Source organism: Mastomys coucha, unplaced genomic scaffold (assembly GCF_008632895.1).
Source record: "Mastomys coucha isolate ucsf_1 unplaced genomic scaffold, UCSF_Mcou_1 pScaffold21, whole genome shotgun sequence".
NCBI lineage: Eukaryota > Metazoa > Chordata > Mammalia > Rodentia > Muridae > Mastomys > Mastomys coucha.
Genome location: NW_022196904.1, coordinates 20830143 through 20857149, shown reverse-complemented (window position 1 = coordinate 20857149; position 27007 = coordinate 20830143). Strand labels below are relative to the sequence as shown.

Genomic DNA, 27007 nt, shown 5'->3' with positions numbered 1-27007 from the left:
ACTCAGAAATCCGCCTGCCTCTGCCTCCTAAGTGCTGGGATTAAAGGCGTGCGCCACCACCGCCTGGCTTTTTTTTGGCCTACAGCACCCGGTATGCCCGACCCTGCTTAGCTTCTGAGATCAGATGAGGTCCGGTGCATTTAGGGTGGTATGGCCGTAGACCAGATCAGGCAATCTTGCTCTGCACTACGGAAATGAACAAACTTTTGGCTTTTATGGAGCTCACAGTGTGATAAGGGAAACTGACAATAAACAAACACACAGATCCAGCAGAGGCATAGGAGAAAGGAACATTTACCGGCAGAGGAAAGATGACCTGCTCACAGGTCAGGGATGGGGGAGGTCCAGGGCTGAAGAGAAGAATTTTGTTTTTAAGGCTTTACAGGGACAAAGGAGGCTATGCAAGGAAAGAAGATGGCTTTAAAGCAGCTGAGGGATATAAAGTATCACACTAGCTTCCCTGAGATTTTGTTCAGAAAATGGCTGGGACGCTGATGGTTGGTTACATAGGAGAATGGAGGGTGTGCAGGCTATAATAGGTCTCAGTGGCAAAGCACCTGCCTAGTGTTCGTGAGACTTCAACCCCATGAGAAGGGGGTAGAAGTTGCAAAGACAATGAGGTGTGACTGGCTTTGCATGCTGGAAGTTCCCACTAACACTGAGGTTAGGAACCAGGGGGCAAGCAAGAGGAGAGAGGAGATGACCTAGAGGGATTAGCACGACTGAGAGGCCTGAGGTAGGCAATTTTGAGTTTATTTTGTCTGGTATGGAGACAGACTACAGATTTTTTTTTTTTTTTTGAAACAGGGTCACTCTTTTTTTTTTTTAAAGATTTATTTATTATTATAATTGAGTACATAGAAGAGGGTATCAGATTATCAGATTTTATTATGGGTGGTTGTGAGCCACCATGTGGTTGCTGGGATTTGAACTCACAACCTTCGGAAGAGCAATCAGTGCCCTTGCCCGCTGAGCCATCTCACCAGCCCCAGGGTCACTCTTAGAGTAAGCTGGCCTTCAACTCTGCAGATAGCTGAGGATGATCTTGAACTCCTGGTCTCTCTTGCCACATTTCCCAGGCACTGAGATAGTAGGTGTGTGCCACCACACCCAGTTTAGAGATTTTTCTACCTCCAATAATTTATTTATTATTTGATTCACTCTACATCCACATCACAGCCCTCCCTCCCTCTTCTCCTCCCAGAGATTGTTTTTAATGGGAATATAATCAGTGACAGGATACTTACCTAGCACATACAGGTTCCATCTCCAGTGTTATGAAAATAAGGGACAGCCAGAACAGGACCAGGGTGGAATATGGGAAAAGGAGGCAGATAGGGAGAAAACCAAAACCAAACCAAAACAAAAAGCAACAACAAAAAAGAAGGCAGATAGGAAAGCCATTTAGGAGGTGAGTGGCCAAGCGATAGGGGACAGGTGGGGGCAGGCAGAGTTGCTTAAGTGGAGATGCAGAGCTGTGGTCTGAGGACTGGGAGGGTGAGGGAGGAGTGGTAGGCTTGGGGAGGCAGCGGAGGGTGGGGGGAAGCTCTGAAGGCAGTTTAGGATATTATAGTTACAGGTCTAGGACATGGATTGGGGGGCACATCTAGAACTCCACCAGATCTAGGAACAGAGTTCTGGGAGCAGACTGAGACTGGAGACAAATGTGAATGTCATCGTCACCAAATAAGTAAATGCTGGGGGGGCCCCACAGCAATGTGGATACTTCATGTAAGTATCTTGCATCTCTCCATTGGAACCCACATGCCAAAGCCAGTTCTTTAAAAGGTTTTATTGTGTTTATTAACATTTATCTGAGACTTACTCATTCTACTTTATGCATATGGATACATATGTATATGTATTCATATAAATTTATATAATTCATATATGTATACACACTTATATATGTGAACTGTATACATGTGGTTGTGAGCCACCATGTGGATGTTAGGAATCGAACCCAGGACTTCTGTAAGAGCAACAAGAACTCTTAACAGCAGAGCCATCTCTCCACTCCTATTATATTTATTCTTAAAATTATATGTCTGTGTGGCTATGTATATGTAAATGCAGGTACTCTTAGAGACTAGAGGTATTGGGTCTCCATGGAGCTGGAGCTATAGGCAGCTCTGAGCTACCCGAAATACATGCTGGGACCTGAACTTTGATTCTCAGTAAGAGTGGTCTGCACTCTTATTTGCTGAGGCATCCTCCCAGCCTCCCTCAAAGCTAGTTGAGCCAGGATCCAGTCCTCAAATATCCCTCTGGGGATAGACTCTAATATCTATTCTAGATTTTAAGTCATTAGAAGCTTTGTTCCAGTGTATGGAGATAGTAGGACCCCTAGGGCTTGCTAACCACATAGTTTAATCCAAATTAATGGATTTCAGGTTTAGTCAGAGACCCTGTCTCAAAAAAGAAGTTGGAACGTGATAGAGAAAAACTCCTGATAGAGCCATACAATGCAGTCACACAAAGGTGCAGACACATGTGCACACTTGAACACACACACATACATACATACACACACATACATATATACATACATACATACATACACAAAAAAAATTGTTTAGGCAGTCCTCCATTGGAGCCCCTTCCATTCTTGGGAGGTCCCCTACACACTCTGCTCACTTCTCCATGGTAGCTCCATTTGCTCTGCTTAAAGAAAATGCGCTTGGGTAAGATCATGAGCACCTTTAATCCCAGCACATACCACACACTTCCCAGCTCACAGCCACCTGTAATTCCAGCTCTAGGAGATCTTCTGCCCTCTTCTGTCCTTTCCAGGCATTGCACCGACATGCATATACATACACAAACACAGATGCACACACATATACATTAAAAGAAGTTTTGTTGTTGTTGTTGTTGAGATAGAGTTTCATTCTGTAACTCAGGTTGGCCTGGAACTTGTGATCCTCCTGCCCCAGCCTTCCAAGTGCTGAGATCACAGAAAGTGATATTTGTATAAATGCCTGAAGGAGGAGTTGAATCTTTTTAGGATATGGGAGAAGGATGTTCCAGGCTGGAGGAATTTTCTGTTTACCCTCTCTGAAACAGAGTCATAGAGGTACTACCTGGTGGTACAGGCCTTTAAATCTAGGTACTCAGGATGCTGAGGCAGGAGGATCAGAATTCAAGGTTTGCCTATCCAATGAAGTAGGTTCAGGGCTAACCAACACAAATCAGCTAGATATTGTCTCAAAACTGAGAATGGAAAAGGGCTTGCGTAGAATCTGCTAGTAACAGACTGGGAGCATGGCTCTATAATAGGGCCCCTGACTAGAACCCCACAGTGAGGGGCTGGGGGTGTGGCTCAGTGGCAGAGCCCCTGCCTAGAATCCTCCAGAGGGGGGTGGGGATGGGGTGCTGGGAGTGCGGCTCAGTGGTTGAGTGCTTGCTTAGCATATGGGAGGCATGTGACATGTCCTAGGAATTCCCACTGTCCCTTCTTGTACCACATGGTGAGCTGACAATGCAGGGAGATTAACATGAAGACCACCGCACTGATATAGGCAGAAGAGGATAGTGGTTTGAATCAAAGAAGTTATCTATAAACTCTCTGCAGGCTTCAAGAAAGTATGACCTGAACCGACCTCTTCCTCCTTGGCTTATGGAGGCGCCAGCCCAGTAAGGGACTATCACAGTATGAGAGACAATCAACCACAGTCGTGAATCCTGCAAGCTTCCCCTTGAACCAGCCACCCTCGATGGCAGGAGGGGAAGTGCTCGACCTCGTGTTTGTCTCTTCACAGATTCAAGTCATCAAGATTGAGACAGAAGACAACAGAGAGACCCGCTCAGCCAAGGACGCTCTGCTTTTGTGGTGCCAGATGAAAACTGCTGGGTGAGCGCCCCCTCCTCACAGGCAGGTGGGCCTGCAACCTTGAGCTTCCACCCAGAACAACAGCTTAAGGAGGAGCACATGCCCTTTCTCAAAATTTTTGTCCCAAACTGGTAAATGAAATAGGTCTCTAACCTTGGTGAACAATGCTTTCTAAGAATTTCAAAAGCCACATTCAAAGGTGACACTAGCAGAGGCCTTAGGAAGCAGTGTGGAGGAGCTGATGGTGGAGCTCCGCTCAGAGACTGCTTGCCTTAGAGCGTGAGTCCAGGTTTGATCCTAGTGCTGCCAAAACACTACAAAATCCCCCAAACAGCAATGCCGACAGAGATGGCTGTCCCTAGCCTGTTCCCGTCCCTCTGTTTCCATGTCCCCCAATCCTGCCACTCAGGATATTTAACAAGCACCTATGTGTAGCCTCTTCCCCCAAGTCCAAGCCCTGGCCAGCTTGCCCCTGTCAGTAGTCACTTTTCATCTAGGACCCTGTAGCCCGGGCAGTGAGATTCATGGTTTTCCTTTGTGGTTGAGAGGGTGGGGTGGGTACAGGTGGGTTCTCCTTAGACACCCAGCTTTGTGGGAGGGACATGGCACATACTTCAGTGCCCCATGGAGAACAGGGGTGGGGGAGCAGGAGGAACAGATGGGAGGGGGTGGGCTTTGTATGCCTTATCCTTCTTGGACTGCCTTGTGAAGCCATCTGTTTCTCGTGTCTGGCTTTGACCTCTCTTACCATCCTCCGTTTCCTTCCTCTTTCTTTCTACTCTCCTGCCTTCCAGTCTCTCCTCTCCATCTTCTCCACACCTCTCTGTCTCTGCCTCTTTCTTCCTCTCTCTTTCCCCATCACCTCCTATTTTATCCTCATTTGCTTTCCTTCTTCATGTGTCTCTCTTCTTCCATACATCTTATCTATCTTATCTGTCCATCCATCTGTCTGTCCGTCCATCCATCCATGAATTATTTTTAAATGATTTTATTTTTCATTTTAATGATTTTTATTTATTTTTGTTCTATGTGCATTGGTGTTTTTCTGCATATATACCTGTGTGAGGGTGTCAAATCACTTGGAGCTGGATTGCAGACAGTTGCAAGCTGCCATGTGGGTGCTGGGAATTGAACTCTGGTCTTCTGGAAGAACGGCTAATGCTCTTTAACCATTGAGACATCTTGTCACCCCTTGATCTTTTACACCCATCAGATATCCACCTTTCCCTTCCTCACTCCTGTTCTTCTCTTCTGACTCATCTCTGCCTCTGTCTTTTCCTTCCCTATACCCAGTTACCCTGAGGTAAACATCCAGAATTTCACCACCAGCTGGAGAGATGGCTTGGCCTTCAATGCCCTCATCCATCGTCACAGGTATCAGCCTGCCCTGCCCTCTAACCCCACACCCCTGAGGCCACACACACACACTTGTACACACACACTTGTATACATACATACACACAAATGGATGACACAATAAACTTCTCTCTTCACCTTTACTCCTTCATATACACTTATTTCCCATTGGACACATGTCTTTCACCTTTTCTCAGAGGTACACATACTCACACAGACTCTTGTCCCATATACACGTGCACCTTGCACAGGTATGTGTCTGTACATTGAAATACCCATGCATATATACACCCAAAGTAGGAAACTCATTTCCAGGTGTCTTAGTTTGCTTTTTATTGAAACACTGACGAAAATAAGTTTAGGGCATCTTACAAAGGTCCTTCTATGTGGTTGGGACTCGTAGGTTCCACCCCATCCCTAGAGAAGTCAGGGCAGGAACACAAGGCAGGAGCCTGGCAGCAGGAACTGAAGCAGAGGCTATGGAGGAATGCTGCTTACTGGCTTGTTCCTCATGGCTTGCTCTGCTTCTTTTCTTATGTAACTGAGGACCGCCTGTTAAGGGATGGCATCACCCACAGTGGGCCTGGACTCTCCACATCAATCATTAATCAAGAAAATAAGGTCACTCTGATGACTGCGTTTTCTCAACTGAGGTTGCCCGTTCCCAGATGACTCTAGCTTATGTCAAAATGGCGAAAAACTAGTCAGCACATGGACAAATACCTGGTCTGCCTAGAGTTCACTAGTGAAGGGCTGCAAGTGTGGCTCCATGGTAGAGCCTTTTCCTAACACGTGGGAAGCCAATTGACATGCAAGGCCAGGATGGGGGACGCATTCCTGGTGCATTGTCTGCTTTGGAATATTCTCAGTGCCTCTCCACTTCCCAGAGCCCTGCTTCCTTAATCCAGCACACTCATGTACCTGAACCCCAGGGCCTTGTACTAAACAGGCTGACGGTTGAGTGTCCAGGAAAAGGACGCCCACACTGTACATTTCCAAATGATGGATTAGGGAAACTGAAGCCTAGGGACTGGAAGGAATTTATTCAGGTGTGGCCAAAGCCAGGGCCCAGTTTTTCCTGGCACATGTGTTTTTACTTACAGTCGCCAGTCTCACTCAAACACCTCATCCATAAGATCCACACACCTCCTCCACAAAAAACCCACAAGCTGGGACTAGGTCATGTTTACCAAGAGGCTGCATTTACCAAATGTCTTCTGCAAACCAAGCACCATCCCTTGTTCTCTGTGAGTACGTTTAGTACTCACTGACCCCTGTAGGCATTTGCTATTCATATCATTCCATTTACAATGAGGAAGCCTACGGAGAAATGGGACACTCAGCCAGAGTGACGTGGCCAAATGTTCCTATCCTCACACTTCTAGTTGTGACGGGATGCTATATATACTACTCTTGATCAGATATGTGTTCATTTTATCCATATACATGCCCTGAGCATGACACGATACATGCATACACACACACACACACACACACATCTGAGCATACACTAGACATGTGTGCAGCCTAATCATATACACGCCCCAAACATGATACATACATATATATGTATACACATACATATATGTATATATATATACACACACATACATATACACACACACACAAATACACACACCTGAGCAGACACACGTGCATCATCTACACGCAGCCCAGATACTACATATCGCTTTATATATATTTATACCAGAAGATCCAGGGATGGTGGTGCGTACCTTTAATCCCAGTACTTGGGAGGTAGGGGCAGTTGAATCACCATGAGTTCAAGCCAGTCTGGTCTATACAGTAAGTTCCAGGATAACCAGAACTACAAAGAGACACAGTCTCAAAAATCCAAATAAACAAACAAGCAAACGAATAAACAAACAAACAAACAAAGCAGATGCTTCTTCGAAGCCAAGCCCGATGACCTGAGTTTGCTTTCAGATGAAACTGTCCCGCAGTTTCATGAACTTTGGGTTCTCTCAGTCGAAGGAAGAAAGAACTTGAAACACAGAGTTCAAGAACAAAAGGATGCTAAGTCAAGCTGAGCCCCAATCAAGACTTCGTACTTTACTTTTGGGGTTCAGCATTTATATGTACAGAGAAACAGAAATTGGATCTCTAGGTTACAATGATATTTGCATAACATAAACATTGCGGGAGGAGTCAGGAAGGAGTCAGGGGCAAAGGTCACCAGCTGCTCAGTTGTCTGCAGATGTCCTCAGGCAGTAGTTGCAGGTGCAGGCATAGTTGTATCTCAGGGTGAACTTCAGGGCAGCTTCTTTCAGAGATGAGCTGATAGTCTCCAGAGAGTCTTTTGTCTTAATTCCCCAGGTGACCTCCTCGGAAACCGCCAAAGTCCCAAGGCTGAACTGGGTGGGGGAGGCAACATTCAGAGACCCATGTGGTGGAAGGAGAGCTAACTCCTGGGGTTGTCCTCTGACCTCCACACAAGCACTATGGCATCTATACCCTCCCAAATAAATAAATATAGGTTAAAAAATAAGGTAAATATAGCTGGGCAGTGGTGGTATATGTTTTTAGTCCCAGCACTTGGGAGGCAGAGGCAGACAAAATTCGAGGCCAGCCAGAGGTGAGAGAGTTCCAGGACAGCCAGGGTTACACAGAGAAACTCTGTCTTGAAAACTAAGAAAAAAAGAAATAAGATAAATACACCTAAATAGACATGAATGTACCATATTTACGTGTGGACTGACCATGGTATAATATGTATTAACTCACCTGAGTACACACGGACATCGTAAGTACACATACCCTGACCACTATGTGATGCTGTGTCCAAATATATATCCAAGTCGCTATGGGGCACCACGTGTACACATGCTCCCATGCAACACATGGCTGAACAGGTTCGTATTGCCAGACAATCCCACAAACTTACACAGTCGGGCACCATGTGGGCTCTGGGCACATGTCTGTGCACACAGTGATAAATACACACAAATACATGTTTACACGTGCCCTAACAGTGCGTGCCCCAGGTAGTGCTTGTCTAGGCTGTAGCGCGCACACACATCTTTCCTCCTTCGCTGGGTTGTGCTCCTCACCTGGGTGGGGCTCAGGTGTCTTTTCACCTGCCTGCTTACTGGCTCTGGAGCCTGCCTGCTGCCTGCTGCTCTGTGCCCCTGCCCAGGCCTGATCTTGTGGACCTCAGCAAACTTACCAAGTCCAACGCCAACTACAACCTGCAGAGAGCTTTCCGCACAGCCGAGCAGCACCTGGGGCTAGCACGTCTGCTGGACCCCGAAGGTGAGCCCCATCTGGTCCCGTCTGAAACCTTCCCAACTCCACTGTGAAAATACCTCCATCTCACCCAGTACCACACCAGAGCCCATAGTCATTCCAAATCCCACCTCACTCCCCAAGCCTTCCTCATCTCCATCCTTCCTCCTTCCCAGCCTATATCCTCCTCTCTCCATCCTCAGCCACATCCCTACCTTATCCCAATGGAACTCTTCTTCCTTGGATTTCATCCCCAAGCCCCATTTTTCTCTCCAGCCCCATCTTTAAACCCAATGCCTTCTCCAGTCCTCAACGATGTCTCCACCATTAACCACAACATCACCTCTAACTTATTCCTTTTGTTGCTGTTTTGGTACTAGACGTTGAACCCAGGACCTGGCACATGTTAGGCAGGGGCTCTACCACTGAGTCAATGCCCAGCCCCTCACAGGTGGACCCTACAGCAGGGGCTCTACCACTGAGCCACGCCCCCAGCCCCTCACTGTGGGATTCTAGGCAGGGGCTCTACCACTGAGCAACACCCCCAGCCCCTCACTGGGGGATTCTAGGCAGGGGCTTTACCACTGAGCCACACCCCCAGCCCCTCACTGGGGGATTCTAGGCAGGGGCTCCGCCACTGATCTATATCCCAGTTTTGCATTTACTCTTTTATTTTGGCACAGAGTCGAGCTTGCCATCCTGTAGCCTCAGCCTTCCACGTGTCTAGGATAACAGGCCTGCCCTACAGGCCTGGCTCTTACCTTTACTCCTCTCTCCCTCCCCATCCTCACGACTTCATTTCTATCCTGGCTCACTCACTATCTATCTTCAGCTACCACTATGGCTCGCTTTCAGCCCCTTCCCATCTTCTGTCTATCCCAGCGCTGTTCCTCACTTCATCCTCTGTGGCAATCCTCAGTGCTCCCTGGCACTGCTGGTCCCCTGCCTCTGAGATAACAGCGTATTCCTTCTCTGAGCATAGACAACATAGCTGTATAGCTGGGGTGGCTCTCACAGCAGTTGTTCCTGTTCATTCTCACACTCTTCTCTTCCACCCACACACTAATCTTTCTGAAGAGCTGTTTTTGTTTACTTTTGCAGTACTGGGGATGGAACCTAGGGACTCGCACATGCTAAACATGTGTTCAAACCCTGAGTATCATCCCAGCTTACCAACTCTGTTTTTTGTTGTTGGTTTTTTGGTTTGTTTTTCAAGACAGGGTTTCTCTGTGTGACCCTGGCTGTCCTGGAACTCATTCTGTAGACCAGGCTAGCCTCAAACCTAGAGATCTGCCCGCCTTTGCTTCCTTAGTGCTGGGATTAAAGGCATGAGCCACTAAGCCTGGCTTCAGCTGTGTTTTAACGAGATGGGGATAAAGTCCGAGTTTTATTTCTCTTGCTCTAATTAAATACTCTGAGAAGATGCAACTTAAAGGAGAAAGGGATTATTTTAGCTTGTGGTTCCAGTTTACTGCCCATCATTGTGGGGAAGTCAAGGCAGCAGGAATTTACAGCAGCCAGTCACATCATAGCCGCCGTCTAAGGATACGAGAAATGCATGCGTGTGTGTGCTCCCTTGCTTGTGATCAACTACATTTCTCCACTCAGAAGGGACATGCCCCTTTGCCTGGGGAATGATACAACCAAGGGTGAGCCGGGCCTTCCCACATCAATTAACTCAGTTAAAGCCATTTCACAGACACGCAGGTCACCAATCGAAACTGATCATCACACCCACTATATGCTGCACCGCATGCATAAACATGGTCTCAGTAGCCCATGCTACCTCTGACAGCAGCTCTCAGCCTGAATATAATAGATGTTAATGGGTGTCAGTTTCACAAGGCAGTGGAGATTGATGTGGGCTGGATCGAGGGGCACAAGGCTAGAATGCCAGCACTTGGGAGACTTGGTCAGGAGGATGAAGAGTTCAAAGCCAGCCCATGCAGACCTTGCCTCAAAATACAACCAGGCAGATGTGTGTGTGACCCATACATGTTAAGTAACATTAGAATTTCTCAAGGGCCCCATCTGTAGCTACTTATCCTATATATATTTACATTTATTTATTTATTTATTTAATGTATGTGAGTATACTGTAGCTGTCTTCAGACACACCAGAAGAGGGCATTGAATCCCATTACAGATGGTTGTGAGCCACCATGTGGTTGCTGGGAATTGAACTCAGGACCTCTGGAAGAGCAGTCAGTGCTCTTAACCACTGAGCCATCTCTCCAGCCGTACTTATCCTTTTTTTTTTTTTAAGTTTTGTTTCCTTTTTAAGTGTGTGTGTGTGTGTGTGTGTGTGTGCGCATGCACGCACACGTGCATGCATGCTTGTGCTTTCAGGTGCCTACAGAGCCAGAAGCATTGGATCCCATGGGGCTGGAGTTACAGGCAGCTGGGTACTGAGAACTAAATGCCAGTCTTCTGCAAGAGCACTGCCCCCTCTTGACTGCTAAGCCATCTCTCTTTCCCTCTAGCTCTTCTTTCCTTTATATTGTTGAGACAGAGCCTTATGTAGGCAGCTCTGGCTGACTTCTAACTATGTAGCCAAGGCTGGCCTTGAGTTCCTGCTCTTCCTGCCTCCAGCCCCTAAGGGCTAGGAGTGCAGGTGTGTGTTGCCGCACACCTGGCTATTCTTTCTAAGTTTTCCCATGTTCCTGGGAGGCAGGGATTGAGACTTGTCATCACTGTAACAGTGGGAGAGACTGGGACTCAGAGGTTAAGGTCATTCCCTAAGGTCCTGAGTTCAATTCCCAGCAACCCTATGGTGGCTCACAGCCATCTGTAGTGGGATCATTACACAGAAACATTCCCTAAGGACATACAGAGAATAAGGTGTAAAACTGAGATCCAGGAGCTGGTGAGATGGCTCAGTGGGTAAGAGCACTGACTGCTCTTCCGAAGGTACTGAGTTCAAATCCCAGCAACCACATGGTGGCTCACAACCATCTGTAATGAGATCTGACACCCTCTTCTGGGGTGTCTGAAGACAGCTACAGTGTACTTACACATAATAAATAAAGAAATCTTTAAAAAAAAAAAAAACTGAGATCCAAACTGCTCCCTTTGAAACCTGAGTCCTTAGTATTACGCCCCAGACATTGAACTTGGCATGCTTGGTGAGTGTTCCCAAAGTTGCAGCTGAGTGCTAGGCATGGCAGGCACTGTGAAGGCAAAGGACAGGCCTAGATTTCTTCACAGAGCTCAGGTAATGATGTGGTCACATTTAATCCCATGTCCTCGTGCCTTCAAAAAGGAGATGGTAAGCTGTTATGAGGGCAGGATGGAGCTTGGTTCACTTGCCTTTGCCTAGCACGTGCAGAGCCCTGGATTTAAACACACACACACACATGCACATAGACACAGATATTCACATATACACACACACATACATACCAATACACAGACACACCGAGACACATATACAAATATACAGACACAGCATACAAATACACAGACACGCACAGAGACACATACACAATTATAAGGCACACACAGAGATATGCATACAAATACACAGACACAGAAAGATATACACAGAGAGACATTCAGACACACATATACTCACAGATACAGATCACACACACAGACATGGACAGACAGAAATACACAGAGACACAGACAGACGCACAGACAGACAAACAGATAAATACACAGACACACATACAAATATACAGACCTACACACAGATATACACAGACAAATACATATACAGAGACACACATACAAACACACAGAGACATACAGACACACAAGCACATATACAGAAACACATATACACAGGGCCACAGACACACACAGAGACACACAGATAGATACACACATAGACTCACACATGCACACACACACATACACAGACATAAATATACATGCAGACGCACACACGCAGACGCACACACATAAGACACACAGACGCACACAATATTATGATGAAAGAAATTGAGGTAAGGAATGCAGATCTAGGCAGGGTGAAGAGGCCTGTGTGAGGGAATTCGAGTTGAGCTGTGAGTGAGAGTTATGCCTAGAAAAGAAAGAAAGGAGAACAGTAGCCAGGCAGCAGCGTATGCATGAGGCATCGATAGGATGGTGTTCAGAAGTCACTTCAGGGGCCAGTGAAATAGCTCAACCCGGAAAGGTGCTGCCACTGAGCCTGACAACAGAAGTTTGGTCCCAGAGCTCCACATTGTAGAGGAAGAGAATCAGCTCCTCCTGGCACATAATTAATTTAATGTAGTTAAAAGGAAATAATTAGCCAGGCAGTGGTGGCGCACGCCTTTAATTCCAGCACTTGGGAGGGAAGGCAGGAGGATTTCTGAGTTCGAGGCCAGCCTGGTCTACAGAGTGAGTTCCAGGACAGCCAGGGGTATACCTTGTCTCGAAAAAAACAAACAAACAAAAAATTATAAGTAATTTATTTTGGTTATCTTTCTGACTGCTTGATCCCACAATTTAAAAGATCCCCACTGGGCAGATAAAAAAAAAAAAAACAACCTTCCCCAGAAGGTGGAACTTGGGAGATAGAGGCAGGTGGGTCTCTGTGAGTTCAAGACTATCTTGATCTACAAAGCAAGTTCTAGACTCAGTGGTTAAGAGAACTAATTGCTCTTCCAGAAGACCCAGGTTCTGTTCCCAGCTCCCAAAAAATGGTTCACAATTGACTGTAACTTTAGTCATAGGGTACCCAACGGCCTCTTCTGGCCTCTGCACCATACAGATATCCAGACATACATGTAGGCAGAACACCCATACATATAAAATAAAAATGGAGTTTAAATTTTTAAGAAAAAATAGCCAGGCAGTGGTGACGCACACCTTTAATCCCAGCACTTGGGAGGCAGAGGCAGGCAGATTTCTGAGTTCGAGGCCAGCCTGGTCTACAGAGTGAGTTCCAGGACAGCCAGGGCTACACAGAGAAACCCTGTCTTGAAAAACCAAAAAAAAAGAAAAAAAGAAAAGAAAAAAAAGAGGAGCAGAGAGGTTGCTTTGCCTAAGGTCACACAGATAGTCAGAGACTCCACCGTGCTCCTTGAACTCCCTCCCCCACCAGATGTGAACATGGAAGCTCCAGATGAGAAGTCCATCATCACCTATGTGGTCTCCTTCTACCACTACTTCTCCAAGATGAAGGCTCTGGCTGTGGAGGGAAAGCGGATTGGGAAGGTAGGAGGGAGCCTAGGAGTGGCGAGGGTGGAGACCTTAGGAATCACTCACGGGTCAAGGAGATAAATCTCTACACTGCTGCCCAGGGCCGCCAGTGCGGTCCCCGTTCCCCTTTACTCGCCTTTACACTAGAACCAGACCCCACACACTTGAACTTGGAGAACTTCCCCATGCACAGTGAAGCCGCCTCTCCGTTTTTTTGGTTACTGGGTCAGGTCCTGGACCAGGTGTTGGAGGTGGACAAGATCATAGAGCGCTATGAGGAGCTGGCGGCGGAGCTGCTGGCCTGGATCCACCGCACCGTGGACCTCATCAGCAACCAGAAGTTTGCCAACTCACTGAGTGGGGTGCAGCAGCAGCTGCAAGCTTTCACTGCCTACTGCACGTTGGAGAAGCCGGTCAAGTGAGACGTGGCTCAGCATAGGAGGGGTGGTGATGGGCGTGGAAGACAGGGGACCCTGAACTCGTGTCTCCTCAGGTTTCAGGAGAAGGGGAACCTGGAAGTGCTACTCTTCAGCATCCAAAGCAAGCTGCGCGCCCACAACCGGCGCCTCTTTGTGCCTCGGGAAGGCTGTGGCATCTGGGATATTGACAAGGTGAGTGAGGTTGGGGGCAGGGGAGAGACAAGATGGTATTATGGCATTGGGTAGGTTCCCGTTATAGAGGCATGGACTGAATGTTTATTCTGATAGTCTTCCAGAAGTAGACCTACGAAGGAGCAGCGGGGTTTTTGTTTGTTTGTTTTTGTTTTTGTTTGTTTATTTCTAATTTGCTGAAGATGTCATATATGCCATGAGTGGCCTCAGACAAGAAAGCCAGGATCATTAAACAGGGAACAGTTGTTGACATTCTAAGTACCTTCTCTTGTCTTCCTCCAGGCATGGGGTGAGCTGGAGAAGGCAGAGCATGAGCGGGAGGCGGCCCTCAGAGCTGAGCTCATCCGACAGGAGAAGCTGGAACTCTTGGCTCAAAGATTTGACCACAAGGTGGCCATGAGGGAGAGCTGGCTAAATGAGAACCAGCGCCTGGTCTCTCAGGTACAAGGTTGGGCTTGGCCAGGGTAGGGGGTGAGAGGGTGGGGGGATGGGGATGTGGGGATGGGGCAAGGATATGAGGGTGGGGGTGGGGTAAAAGTGAGAAGCCGTCATTGCACTGAGGCTCAAAATGGAAGCTATGTACCACAGAAGGTTGGCTTAGTCTTTTAAATGACAGAAGGCGATAAGGGGGATGGGTCTAAGTTTCTAGTAACAGATGCGTGAAGTTGGTCTCAGAGCACAGGGGAGTAGTCTCCTCCTTAAGTGAAGTGAGGGTGGAGACTGTATCTGGTGTCCAGGGTGACACAGGAAGGTAGAATTGGTCCCCTAAGTAACAGAACGGTGACAAATCTGGTCTCCAGTCTCCAGGGCAAATGAAAAGCGGGGGCTGTTTTCTGGGTAACAGGTTGACAGGTAGAGAGATCTAACAGAGAAGAATAAGACTGGTCTCCAGAGAAACTGAAGAAGGTGGGATGGTTTCTAGAGTAACAAGGGAGGATGGGGGCTGGTCTCCAGGGTAACTAGAAAAGGTGTTCTGTTGTCTAGAGAAACTATGATGGTCTGGTTTCCAAGGCAGCAAGAGAAGGTAGGCTTGATTTCTAGGGTAATTGGAGGTGGGTGGGGCTGGTCTCCAAGGTAACAAGGGAAGATGAGACTGGTTTCTAAGATAACTGGATAGGGTGAAGCTAATCTCCAAGGTAACAGGTAGGACTGATTTACAGGGTAACCAGGGAGGATGGGGTTGGTCTCCAGGCTAACAGGGAAAGGTGGGCTGATGCTCAAGATGACTGGGGAAGTGGGGCTGATCTCTAGGATACAGGAGACTGTAGGCTTGCTCTCTGAGATGAGGAGGAGAGAGTTTCTAGGGTCATTTGGGGTCCAAGCACCAAGAGGACTTGCTGAGGCAGCATGGTAAGTGTCTGTGGCCTGCAACTGCCCAGGACAACTTCGGATATGAGCTGCCGGCAGTGGAGGCAGCCATGAAGAAGCACGAAGCCATTGAGGCAGACATTGCAGCCTACGAAGAGCGGGTTCAGGGTGTGGCGGAGCTAGCCCAGGCATTGGCAGCTGAAGGCTACTATGATGCTCGGAGAGTGGCAGCACAGCGTGACAGTGTCCTTCGCCAGTGGGCCCTGCTGACTGGGCTGGTAGGTGCCCGGCGGACCCGGCTTGAACAGAATCTGGCCCTGCAGAAGGTCTTCCAGGAGATGGTCTACATGGTGGACTGGATGGAAGAGATGCAGGTGAGGACCAGATGAGGGGTCTCAGAGTGCAGGGGGGTCAGGTGGTTAGGGGACAGGGAATGCAGATTCTGGAATGACATGGAGGTAGAGATGTGGGAGGGAAGAGACGAAGAGAGATAAAGAGGAAGCTTCAGGTGGATGGAGATGTAGCTGGTACAGGTGCTCGCCTGCCTAGATTGTACTTACAGCTGCACATAAAACTGGGGATGGTCATGCACACCAGTGATCCTAGCACTCAGGAATTAGAGGGAGAGGATCTGGAGTTCAAGGTCATCCTCAGCTACATAGAGAGAGTTCAAGTCTAGCCTGAGTTTGATGAGACCCTGTCTCAAACAGTAGTCCATCGGGATGTCTCAGCAGTTTAAGTGTTTTCTATCAAGCTGGGCAACCTGACTTCAATCTCCAGGACTCACATGGTAGGTGGAGAGAGGAAACTCACCCAAATTTGTCCTCTGACATCATGCAAATGAGCACAGTGTGCCTATGCACACACAGTAAATAAGTAAACAATGGTAATGAAAATAAAGGCAGGGCAGGTGAGATGGCGTGGAAGGTAAGGTCATTGTCACTTGCCCTGAAAGCCCATGTGGAAGGGACACAGAGTTGACCTTTAACTTTCACACACATGGTTTGGCATGAGTGCCCCCTCCATATCACACACACACACATGCATATACATATGAGCATGCATACATACTCTTTCACACACACATGCACCCCTCACACACACACACTCACACAATACACTGATACACATTCACACACATTCATACACACACTCATACAACATACTCATATACACTCACACATTCACACACACTCACATACTCAGACACATACACTATACATATTCATATACTCATTCATACACACCCATACATATACACTCTCACATGTACCCCCATGCTCACTCATACACCTACACAATTCATTCACATATGCTCATACACACATTCACACACTGACACACTGATGTATAATCATTCACACACACTCACAAACACTCATACATATACTCACACACAGTTAAACACATAATACTCACACTCACATTCATACAACACACACTCACAACAACATACACTCACATATACACTAATACACTCACACACTCACTCATATACACACACATCCACACACATGCACTCACATACATACACTGATATACACACTCACACACATACACTGATACACACACACTCACACATACTCATACATACACTCAAATACACACAAACATACTCACACTCACACACATACACTAATATACTTATTCATACACAGTCACTCACACATATCCTCCCACATTCACACACACTCAAGCACACACATTCACACTCATACACACACACACATATTAAAGGAGAAATGCAAATATCTGGCTACAGGGAAAACACCTGAGTAGATCAGTTTAGAAAAGAGATATCTGCTAGGCAGTGGTGGCGTACGCCTTCAATTCCAGCACTTGGGAGGCAGAGGCAGGTAGATTTCTGAGTTCGAGACCAGTGTGTCGATAGAGTGAGTTCCAGGACAGCCAGGGCTATATGGAGAAACCCTGTCTCAAAACACTCCCCCCCCAAAAAAAAGAGATATCTACCAGAGATTGATGGAGAGAGAGAGAAAGAGAGGGAGAGGGAGAGGGGAGAGGAGAGAGAGGGGGAGAGAGAAAAGTAGGGAAGGAGAACGAGTAAAGAACAGGAGGAGAAAGAGGGTGAAAAAGAGAAGATGGGAGGGACGGGGAGGGGCTATGATAAACTGGAGATGCCGAGAGATGGGAGCATTCTGGGAGATGCAGAGATGCAGGGCAATGGACACAGGGAGACTATGACAGATGACAGTTGTGTCCTGCAGCAAAGGTTGGTGTGGTGTGGGGAGAGGTAAGTGATCCTGGGCAATCCCAGTGGTGAGCTCAGTTTCTCTTGACAGACTCTGCTGCTGTCTCGGGAATGTGGGCAGCATCTGGTGGAGGCCGACGACCTGCTGCAGAAGCATGGGCTGCTGGAGGGGGACATCGCAGCCCAGAGTGAGCGGGTGGAGGCCCTCAATGCTGCGGCCCTGAGATTCTCCCAGTTACAGGGTGAGTCTGGAGAATGGAGGTGGTGAGTCTCTCACGGTGGGTGCATGAGGACTCGTGAGGGGTGGATGGAAGGAGGGACAGAAGGAAGGAAGGAAGGTGGAAGGATAGAAGGAAAAAGAAGGGAGGAAGAAAGGAAGGAAGAAAAGAAGGAAGGAAGAAAAGAAGGAAGGAAGGAAGGAAGGCAGGAAAAATGGAAGGAAGGAAGAAATCCTTGTTTTGGGAAGCATCTAAATACAGTCTAGGCTCCTACTCAATTAGGAAGATCAAGGGGGCACCAATGCCAAGTGAAAAGCTAGACCACCAAATGTTGTCCTGCTTTGAGATTATACAGGAATACCTCTCATTTGTTTTGAATACTGCGTGCAAAGCCTTTCACATCTTAAACTCAGTTAACACAATAAAACAGTAACATCAAATGTACAGTGCTGGGGATGTAGCTTAGGTACAGAGGACTTGACTGTGGGACTAGGGTCATGGCTCAGTGGTAGAGCACCTGCCTAGAATCCCCCAGTAAGAGGCTGGGGGTGTGGCTCAGTGGTAGAGCCTCTGTCTAGAATCCCCCAGTGAGGGGCTGGGGGCATGGCTCAGTGGTAGAGCCCCTGCCTAGAATCCCCCAGTGAGGGGCTGGGGACATGGTTCAGTGGTAGAGCCTCTGTCTAGAATCCCTCAGTGAGGGGCTGGGAGTGTTGCTCAGTGGTTGAGCCCCTGCCTAGAATGTCTCAGTGAGGGGCTGGGGGTGTGGTTCAGTGTAGAGCACAAACCTATCATGTTTAATGCCCTAACATTTCCTATCCCTAACATTAGAACTTATAACATACATCATGTAAAACAATATATGGTCAAGAGCTGTTCAGCAACAAGCTGTAGATACGCAACCCAATTGGCTTAAAGAATCTAGGGGAAGCCAGACGAGGAGGTGCAGACCTGCACACACAGCACTTGGAACACTGAGGCAGGGGGATTGCTGTGAGTTTGGCACCATCCTGGGCTATATGAGACCCTGTTATACTGACAAAAGAAAAAAGGAAGAGAGAAAAGAAAAAAAAAAGTGATGCTAGGAGGTGATAGTGTCTGTGATCCCAGTATCCAGGAGATGGAGTCAGAAGGATCAGGAGTTAAAGGCTTGCATCACCTACACAGGAAGTTCCTCATCAGCCTATGCTACGTGAGACCCTGTCTGTGTTTTTTAAAGGATTCAAGAGGAATTGATTGGCAAGTATAGTCAAAATGTCTAGGAAGTGGTGCTGTGACTTCAGGCCGGGCTGCATCCAGGAATGGTTTACTGATGTTCCTCAGACTGCTTCTATAGTCTGTTTGAGTACAACGTCAGGCAGTCCCTCTATGGCATAATATGGAATCATTCAGCCTTGTGTCTATACCCCGGCCTTACAGACCCAGGAGACGGTTCCCTTCCTCCCAGTGCTTCTGACAGAAGGAGAAAGCAGGTTTTGGTCCCCTACATGTTCTGCCCCATTGATGATTCTCAGTCATCCAGGATCTAATTGGCCACACCGATGTGCCACACCAACTTCAGGACCAAGAGTGGGTCAGCCTACTGTGAAGACAGGCCTAAAACCAGGAGGGAGGCTGGAAAGATGGCACAGCGGTTAAGAGCACTGACTGCTCTTCCGAAGGTCCTGAGTTCAAATCCAAGCTACCACATCATGGCTCACAGCCGTCTGTAATGAGATCTGATGTCCTCTTCTGGTGTGCATCTCAAGACAGCTACAGTGTACTTAAATATAATAAATAAATAAATCTAAAAGAAAAAAAGAAAGAAAGAAAATCAGGAAGGTTGGACACCAAAGCAGAGCGCGGATGCTGACAGGCAAAACCCACACAGTGCTGGGGTCACTGCCCTCCTGCCAAATTTCATCAGGAATCCCTCTGTAGGGATTCCTCCTCCTCCTCCTTCTCCTCCTCCTCTTCCTCCTCCTTCTCCTCCTCCTTCTCCTCCTCTTCCTTCTTCTTCTTCTCCCGCTCCCCTCCCCCATCCCCTTCTCCTTCTCCTTCTTTTTAAAGGTTTTATTTATTTTTTATTTTATACACAAGTGCTCTATCTACATATATGCCTGCATGCCAGAAGATCCCATGACAGATGGTTGTGCGCCACCATGTGGCTACTGGAAATCAAACTCAGGACCTCTGGAAGAGCAGACAGTGCTCTTAACCACTGAGCCATCATCTCTCCAGTCCCTGTAGGGATTCTTCTAATGGGACTTATTGGATGTTTGAATGCATAGATGACCAAGAGCTCTCTCAGAGTATTGACAGAAGTCTGTGGGTTTGGGGTCCTAAAGGAGGAACCCTGGCCTTTGCATACTCTGCTGCTGTGCTCCAGCTCCAGCCCCATGACAACTTTTTTCATAGGATTTGGGCTTGGGTTAGATGACCTGGGCATGATTCTGTGAACTATGTTTTTCTATGACAAAGTGCCTGATAAGCAAATACAGGAGGGAGGAATTGAGAGCATAGTCCGTGGAGTGGAGAGCTTGGCAGCAGGAGGGCAGCTGGCCACACTGGGTCACAGTGAGAAAGCAGAGAGAGATGATTGTCAGGGCCCCACTCCCTGCTTCCTTTTCATTCAGTCCTGCATTCCAGCCCATCCCTGGGGTGATACCGCCAGACATTCAGGGTAGGCTGTTAGTGGCTTTTAAATAAGTGTTGTGGTTTCTCCTGTAACCCAGCTGGCTCCCAAATAATTGAGACTGGACTATATTTTTATTTAACAAGCTTTAACAACTGAGCAGTATTAACCTATTTTAATCCTTTATGATAATTTGACTACCTACCAGTCCAAATTCCCAAAATACTTGCATTTTATGGCTTTCTCTGCTCTAGTTGTTTTCTCAAGGTGTCTCCTGGACTCTCCCTGTGGATAATCCCTCTGGCTAATCCCCACCTCCACCCCCTGGGATGAAGTCCAGCCTTATTCTCTCCCTGCTCAATCATTGACTAATCAGCTAGCTTTATTGACCAATCGGGAGGTATTGAGGAGCGATGTTTATACCACCTTGAGACAGTAGGTGCTTAGAATAAGGACTACAACCAGATACGGAGGCACAGAAACCAGCATTTGAATAATACAAGTATGATCTTTACACAGTGCACCACAGCATGCAGACAGCAGGCCTTCCCTCTGCAGTTAAAGATCTCTGAAATACCCTCACAGAAAACCTAGGTTTATCTCCTAAACACTAACCATCACAAGGGATGGAAATGACTAGACATCTTTTTTAAAAATGTCTTTTAAGGTATATTTATGTGCATTAGCATGGAGAAATCTAGGTTTTTAATGATAGGTGACCGATTGTAATGGTTCTCTTAGTGGAATGTCTTGGTCACATGCCCCAGGACAGGAACCTTGTCGGGGAGCTGATTCTAATACCCACTGTTATGAGATTCTAATACCTCAATTGTGAGATTTACCAGGGTTTTTAAAAAGCTGTTCGACCTTACCAGTTCTTCTGTCTGGTGGCGTGGTTCCACTTGCCCCACGCCCTCCGAGGAGGCTGTTGGGACACTTTCTATTGCCTCAGAGATGACTGTCCGGGAGGCTTCCTCTGTCCTCTCCTAGTGATGACACCCCTGAGATGGCCAGTAGCACTGAGGATACAACAAAGAGGCCAGTGTGGACTGTGTTGTCATGTTGATGATGTGCTATTGATCCAGAACATGATCTCTTGACTGGCTCTGCCCCCTTTCTCAGTACTGGGGATTGGACCTAGGGCTTTGGTCATGCAGGTTATGCAGGTGGTCTCCTGCTTAGCTGGCCCTCAGTTGCTCACAAGTGGCCCTGAGCTAATACTCTAATGCTGAGCTTGCCTTCTTTTTATTTTCTATCTTCTTTTTATTTTATTTATTTTGTCCTCTCTAAGTTGGTCAGGCTAGCCTTGAACTCACTCTGTAATCCAGGCAATTTCCTGAATAGCTGGGCCACTTGGCTTGGCTTTTAAGGTTTTTTGCTTGTTTGTTTTGTTTTGTTTTGTTTTGTTTTTCGAGACAGGGTTTCTCTGTGCAGCCCTGGCCGTCCTGGAACTCACTCTGTAGACCAGGCTGGCTTCGAACTCAGAAATCTACCTGCCTCTGCCTCCCAAGTGCTGGGATTAAAGGCGTGCGCCACCACTGCCTGGCTTTTTAAAGTTATTTTTAAAGATTGATTTTAGTGTGTGTATGTTTGTGTGTGTGTGTGTCTGTGTGTGCCTGTGTATGAAAGGGTGCCTGTGCCAGAATAGGTATTGAATACCATATAACTGGAGTTACAGTCAGTTGTGGGTCAGCACATGAGTGCTGGGAACTCAACTCAGGTCCTTTGGAAGAGCAGCAAGTGCTCTTAACACCTAAGCCACCTTTCCAGCCCCCCTTTTATTGTTTTAGACAGAGTCTCGCTATGAAGTCCAGGCTGGCTTCAAACATACGATCCTGCTGCCCCCGCCTCCCAAGCTCTGGGATTACAGGCATGTGGTACTGACAACATTGACTCATCAAAGAGAGGTTGACTGGGATCCGTTAAATAAATTTCACAGTTATGTACTTACGAACTAGGGACCTAGGCGAAAGACGTAATATTTGAGGAATGAAGTTTATGAGACTGACATGGTGGAACCTGCCTTTAATCCTAGTATTTGGAGACAAGTCAGCCCCATTCACTGGTCTCTGTGAAATGGTGTGGAATGTGAAATGGTGTGGAAATGTGGTAATGAAGGCAGCCCTTACCTGCCCACGGGAAAAACTAACCCGGGTGGTGGTGGTCCATGGAAGGAAGGCTGAGGTAGATGGTGAGGAGGCGAGAATCCAGGAAAGCGCTTGCTCTAAGTTTGGGGTATTCTGGGAAGCCTGAGGAAGGGGTGGCATGGCCTGACATCTCTTCCTACTTTCTCCTTTCCCTGCCCCAGGCTATCAGCCCTGCGACCCTCAGGTCATTTGCAACCGTGTGAACCACGTGCACGGCTGTCTGTCGGAGCTGCAGGAGCAGGCGGCACGGCGGCGCGCGGAGCTGGAAGCCTCGCGGAGCCTGTGGGCTTTGCTGCAGGAGCTGGAGGAGGCGGAGAGCTGGGCGCGGGACAAGGAGCGCCTCCTAGAGGCCACGAGCGGCAGTGGCGGCGCGGCGGGCACGGCGGGCGGCGCGCACGACCTGTCCAGCACCGCTCGCCTGCTGGCGCAGCACAAGATCCTGCAGGGCGAGCTGGGCGGCCGGCGGGCGCTGCTGCAGCAGGCGCTGCGACGCGGGGAAGAGCTGGCTGCGGCGGGCGGCTCCGTGGGCCCGGGCGCCGAGCCCTTGCACTTGGCTGGCCTGGCGGAGCGCGCGGCTAGCGCTCGGCGCCGCTGGCAGCGGCTGGAAGAGGCGGCTGCGCGCCGGGAACGGAGGCTACAGGAGGCGCGGGCGCTGCACCAGTTTGGCGCCGACCTGGACGGGCTCCTGGACTGGCTTCGCGACGCGTATCGTCTGGCAGCCGCCGGAGATTTCGGTCACGACGAAGCATCCAGCCGTCGCCTGGCGCGCCAGCACCGCGCTCTCACCGGGGAGGTGGAAGCTCACCGTGGCCCTGTCGGTGGCCTGAGGCGCCAGCTGGCGACACTGGGAGGAGCCAGTGGCGCCGGGCCGCTGGTGGTGGCACTGCAGGTGCGGGTGGTGGAAGCCGAACAATTGTTTGCAGAGGTGACCGAGGTGGCCGCGCTGCGACGACAGTGGCTTCGGGACGCGCTCGCGGTGTACCGCATGTTCGGCGAGGTGCACGCCTGCGAGTTGTGGATCGGGGAGAAAGAGCAGTGGCTGCTGGCCATGCGTGTGCCCGATTCCCTCGACGACGTTGAGGTGGTGCAGCACCGGTGAGCGCACTCGTAGAGGCCCCAGGGCCCCTTGCTCACCCACCCAACCTCACATCAGTTCTCATGGGGGCAATCCCAGCTTTATCCTTCACTCTGGGTTTCATCAGCCTCATACTCTGGACCTCCATTTGCCCATGTGTCAAAAGGGGTAGGCATCATAGCCTATGACTCAAGCTTATGGTGAGCAGGAAATGAGTTCACAGATGTGAGACACCTAGCAAATACAGTTACAGAACCTCTCAAAGCCATTTCTGCCAGTACATGGTTTATATTCACAGAACACATATGGATCCACCTAAAGTTTTCCACAGGCCCCTCCGACCTGGCCCCCACACGGGACTCCCATTAAGACAGATGTCATCTCCCTAGACAGTGAGGTGGCTCCCACCCTGGAGCATACCTTTAGTCCCACCGCAGGTAGGCAGGTCTATGTGAATTTGAGACCGACCTGGTCTACATAGTGACTTGCAAGATAGCCAGGGCTACATAGTGAGATCTTGTCTCAAAAATAAAAATAAAATAAAATAAAAATAAGTCAAGAATCCTGACCTGACCTATGTATAGAGAGGGCAGGTTGAAGGACATGACAGTGGCAGCTGGACACACCGAGAGGCAGCTGAGCTGGAGGACAGAGAAGGAGGCTAGTTTGATATAGACCATGTGGGATCATGGTCTGGGGCAGTTATCCAAAAATAAGGTCCAGGGGTCAGAGGTCAGGGCCTTGGGGTTGTTTGGAGCTGTCCCTGAGCTGAGGATTCAGAGGAAGACGAAATAGGAAGGGAGACGGGAAAGGCAGCTTGAGTCAGTCGGTGTGAGAGTACCAAGGGTATATATAGCTGCCCATAATGTTGAAGACGGGTTGAGATTGGACATGGAGAGGGGAGGTCATGTGTTCAGAGGAGAAGCTCCAGGCTGTGGGAATGGATGTGAGACCCAGGGACAGTGTGATAGAAAATCTAAAGGACCAGGGTGGAGTGGTGAACATTCTAATGTCACAAAAACCCACAGAAAAACTGGAGCCTGTACTGGTCAGGGTTGCATGCACTTCTGAGTTCAAGGCCATCCTCAGCTACTCGGAGAGTTTGAAGTCAGCCTTGGGCTACATGCTTCACCAGCAGCAGCAAAACCAAACTAAACCAAGCAATAACAAATCAAATAGACAGACAAACAAAAAGAAAACAAACAAACCAACAGACAAAAAAAACCAAAAAACAAAAACAAAAAAACAAAGAAAACAAACAAACAAACAAACAAAAACAACAAAACAACAATAACAAGAAAAGAGTAGGAAAGAAAGGGAGAAAAATTCCTGGAAAGGAACTTGAGAAATGACATAGAGATCTACAACTAAAGACGTGAGCTGGCTCCTGAGAGTCCAGACCTCTGACTTCTCCACCCTCTTCCTCTTCTGCAGATTTGAAAGTCTGGACCAGGAAATGAACAGCCTGATGGGCCGAGTCCTGGATGTGAACCAAACAGTTCAGGAGTTGGTGGAAGGAGGTCATCCCAGCTCCGATGAGGTGCGCTCCTGTCAGGACCATCTCAACAGCAGGTAGGTGGGTCCTGGGGCAAGAAGTTCCTGTTAGCGCCTTCTCTATCCACTGAAAGCCAGAGGTGTGTGATTTCAACCCTTCCGAGGTATTAATAGGCACTTTTTAGATCAGGAAAATCCTTTTTGAAAGATATTTTTATTGTATTTTTAGCACAAACACACGCACGCGTGCGCACAAATGTGCATGTGCATTTGGATGCAGTACCTATAGAGGCCAGAAGAGGGTGTAGAATTAGATGGAGCTGGAGTTACAGGTGGTTGTAAGTTGCCCAATGTGGGCACTGGGAATGCAACTAGGATCCTTTGTGAAAGCAACACGAATTCTTAACCACTGAGCCATCTCTTCCATCTCAACAGCAACTTGACAAGAAAGTGCTACATACCCAGTGCTGGTGGTGATGGGCTGAGGACGCAGCTGGTTTCATTGGCTGTTCACTGGTTTGTCCGGAAAGAGCTCAGGAGGTGCTATTATTGGCCAGGAGTTTTCTCATGCACTTTATCTTATTTGAGGTGTCTTATTTTTTTGTCTACTACTTTGGTTTCTTGAGGACAAAGACTGCTGTTACTTAGACTGGCCTTGAACTCACTAGCTGAGGATGTCCTTGGACTCTTGATCCCCTTGCTCTATATACCAGGATTATAGACATGTGACTCCATAACTGCTCCATTTTAAAATTATCTATCTATCTATCTATCTATCTATCTATCTATCTATCTATCTATCTATCTGAGTCAGAGTCTCACTATGTAGCCCTGGCTATCCTGGAACTTGCTATGTAAACCATGCTGGCCTCACTTTGAACTCATAGAGATCCGCTTGCCTCTGCCTCCCAAGCACTGGGATTAAGATGTGTTCCACCATGCCCTGCTCCTTGCTACTTCTGAGAGAAGATCTTTCGTAATTAGGCTAATCTTGAACTTTCTGCATAACAAGGCTGGCCTCTGCTTCCCATGTGCTAGGATTACAGGAGTATACTACTGTGACCCGATTCCTAAGTACTTATATTTACTGTTTTATCCCCAGCTTCCAGATTTCTCTCTCTCTCTCTCTCTCTCTCTCTCTCTCTCTCTCTCTCTCTCTCTCTCTCTCTCTGTGTGTGTGTGTGTGTGTGTGTGTATGTATGTATGTATGTATATGTGTGTTATGCAGTCCTCAGTTTCTCCTCTACCATCATATAGATCCCAGGGACAGAGCTCAGGTCACCAGGCTCCGTGGCAAGTGTATTTGCCTCCTAAGCTCTCTTTCAGCCCCAGAATATATGGAATATAGAATTGTTTAAAAACAAGTGACAAGTTGGTTGCTATCTTTCCTCCTGGAACACTACCAGAAGTCCTGCCAGAGTGGGAAGGACTGGAGCATGAAGACACGGGTCCTCAGAATTGAAGTTCAGTCCAGCCCAGGGTTTATAGAGTGGGCTGAGGCAGAAGGATCTGGAGCCCAGGGTTTCAGGGCCAGCCTTGGCCTCTTAGCAAGAACCTGCCTCAAAAACCAGAGGTATATATGTATCCAATCCTACCACTGAGGAGACAGAAGCAGAAGGATAACAAGTTTCAGGCTAAACTGGGCTACATACTAGGACCTATCTAAAAAGGGATGGGGTAGGGTTGCTGCGCGCTATGTCCCGCCGGCAGGAAAAACGCAGCACAAACGGATTCTTCTGCAGTATAAGC

General features: G+C 48.1%; 1 protein-coding gene across 1 annotated transcript in view; it reads left to right on the top strand.

The window, feature by feature from the left end:
* Window positions 1-27007, top strand: part of Sptbn4 (spectrin beta, non-erythrocytic 4) — a 95734-nt gene that overhangs the window by 15089 nt on the left and 53638 nt on the right. Inside the window, exons 5-15 of the mRNA XM_031385834.1 lie at window positions 3762-3853; window positions 5126-5206; window positions 8346-8461; window positions 13488-13600; window positions 13816-14003; window positions 14079-14196; window positions 14479-14637; window positions 15576-15878; window positions 17805-17955; window positions 22851-23784; window positions 25199-25336. Coding sequence (XP_031241694.1) covers window positions 3762-3853; window positions 5126-5206; window positions 8346-8461; window positions 13488-13600; window positions 13816-14003; window positions 14079-14196; window positions 14479-14637; window positions 15576-15878; window positions 17805-17955; window positions 22851-23784; window positions 25199-25336 — 2393 coding nt within the window. The remainder of the gene's footprint in view (window positions 1-3761; window positions 3854-5125; window positions 5207-8345; window positions 8462-13487; window positions 13601-13815; window positions 14004-14078; window positions 14197-14478; window positions 14638-15575; window positions 15879-17804; window positions 17956-22850; window positions 23785-25198; window positions 25337-27007) is intronic.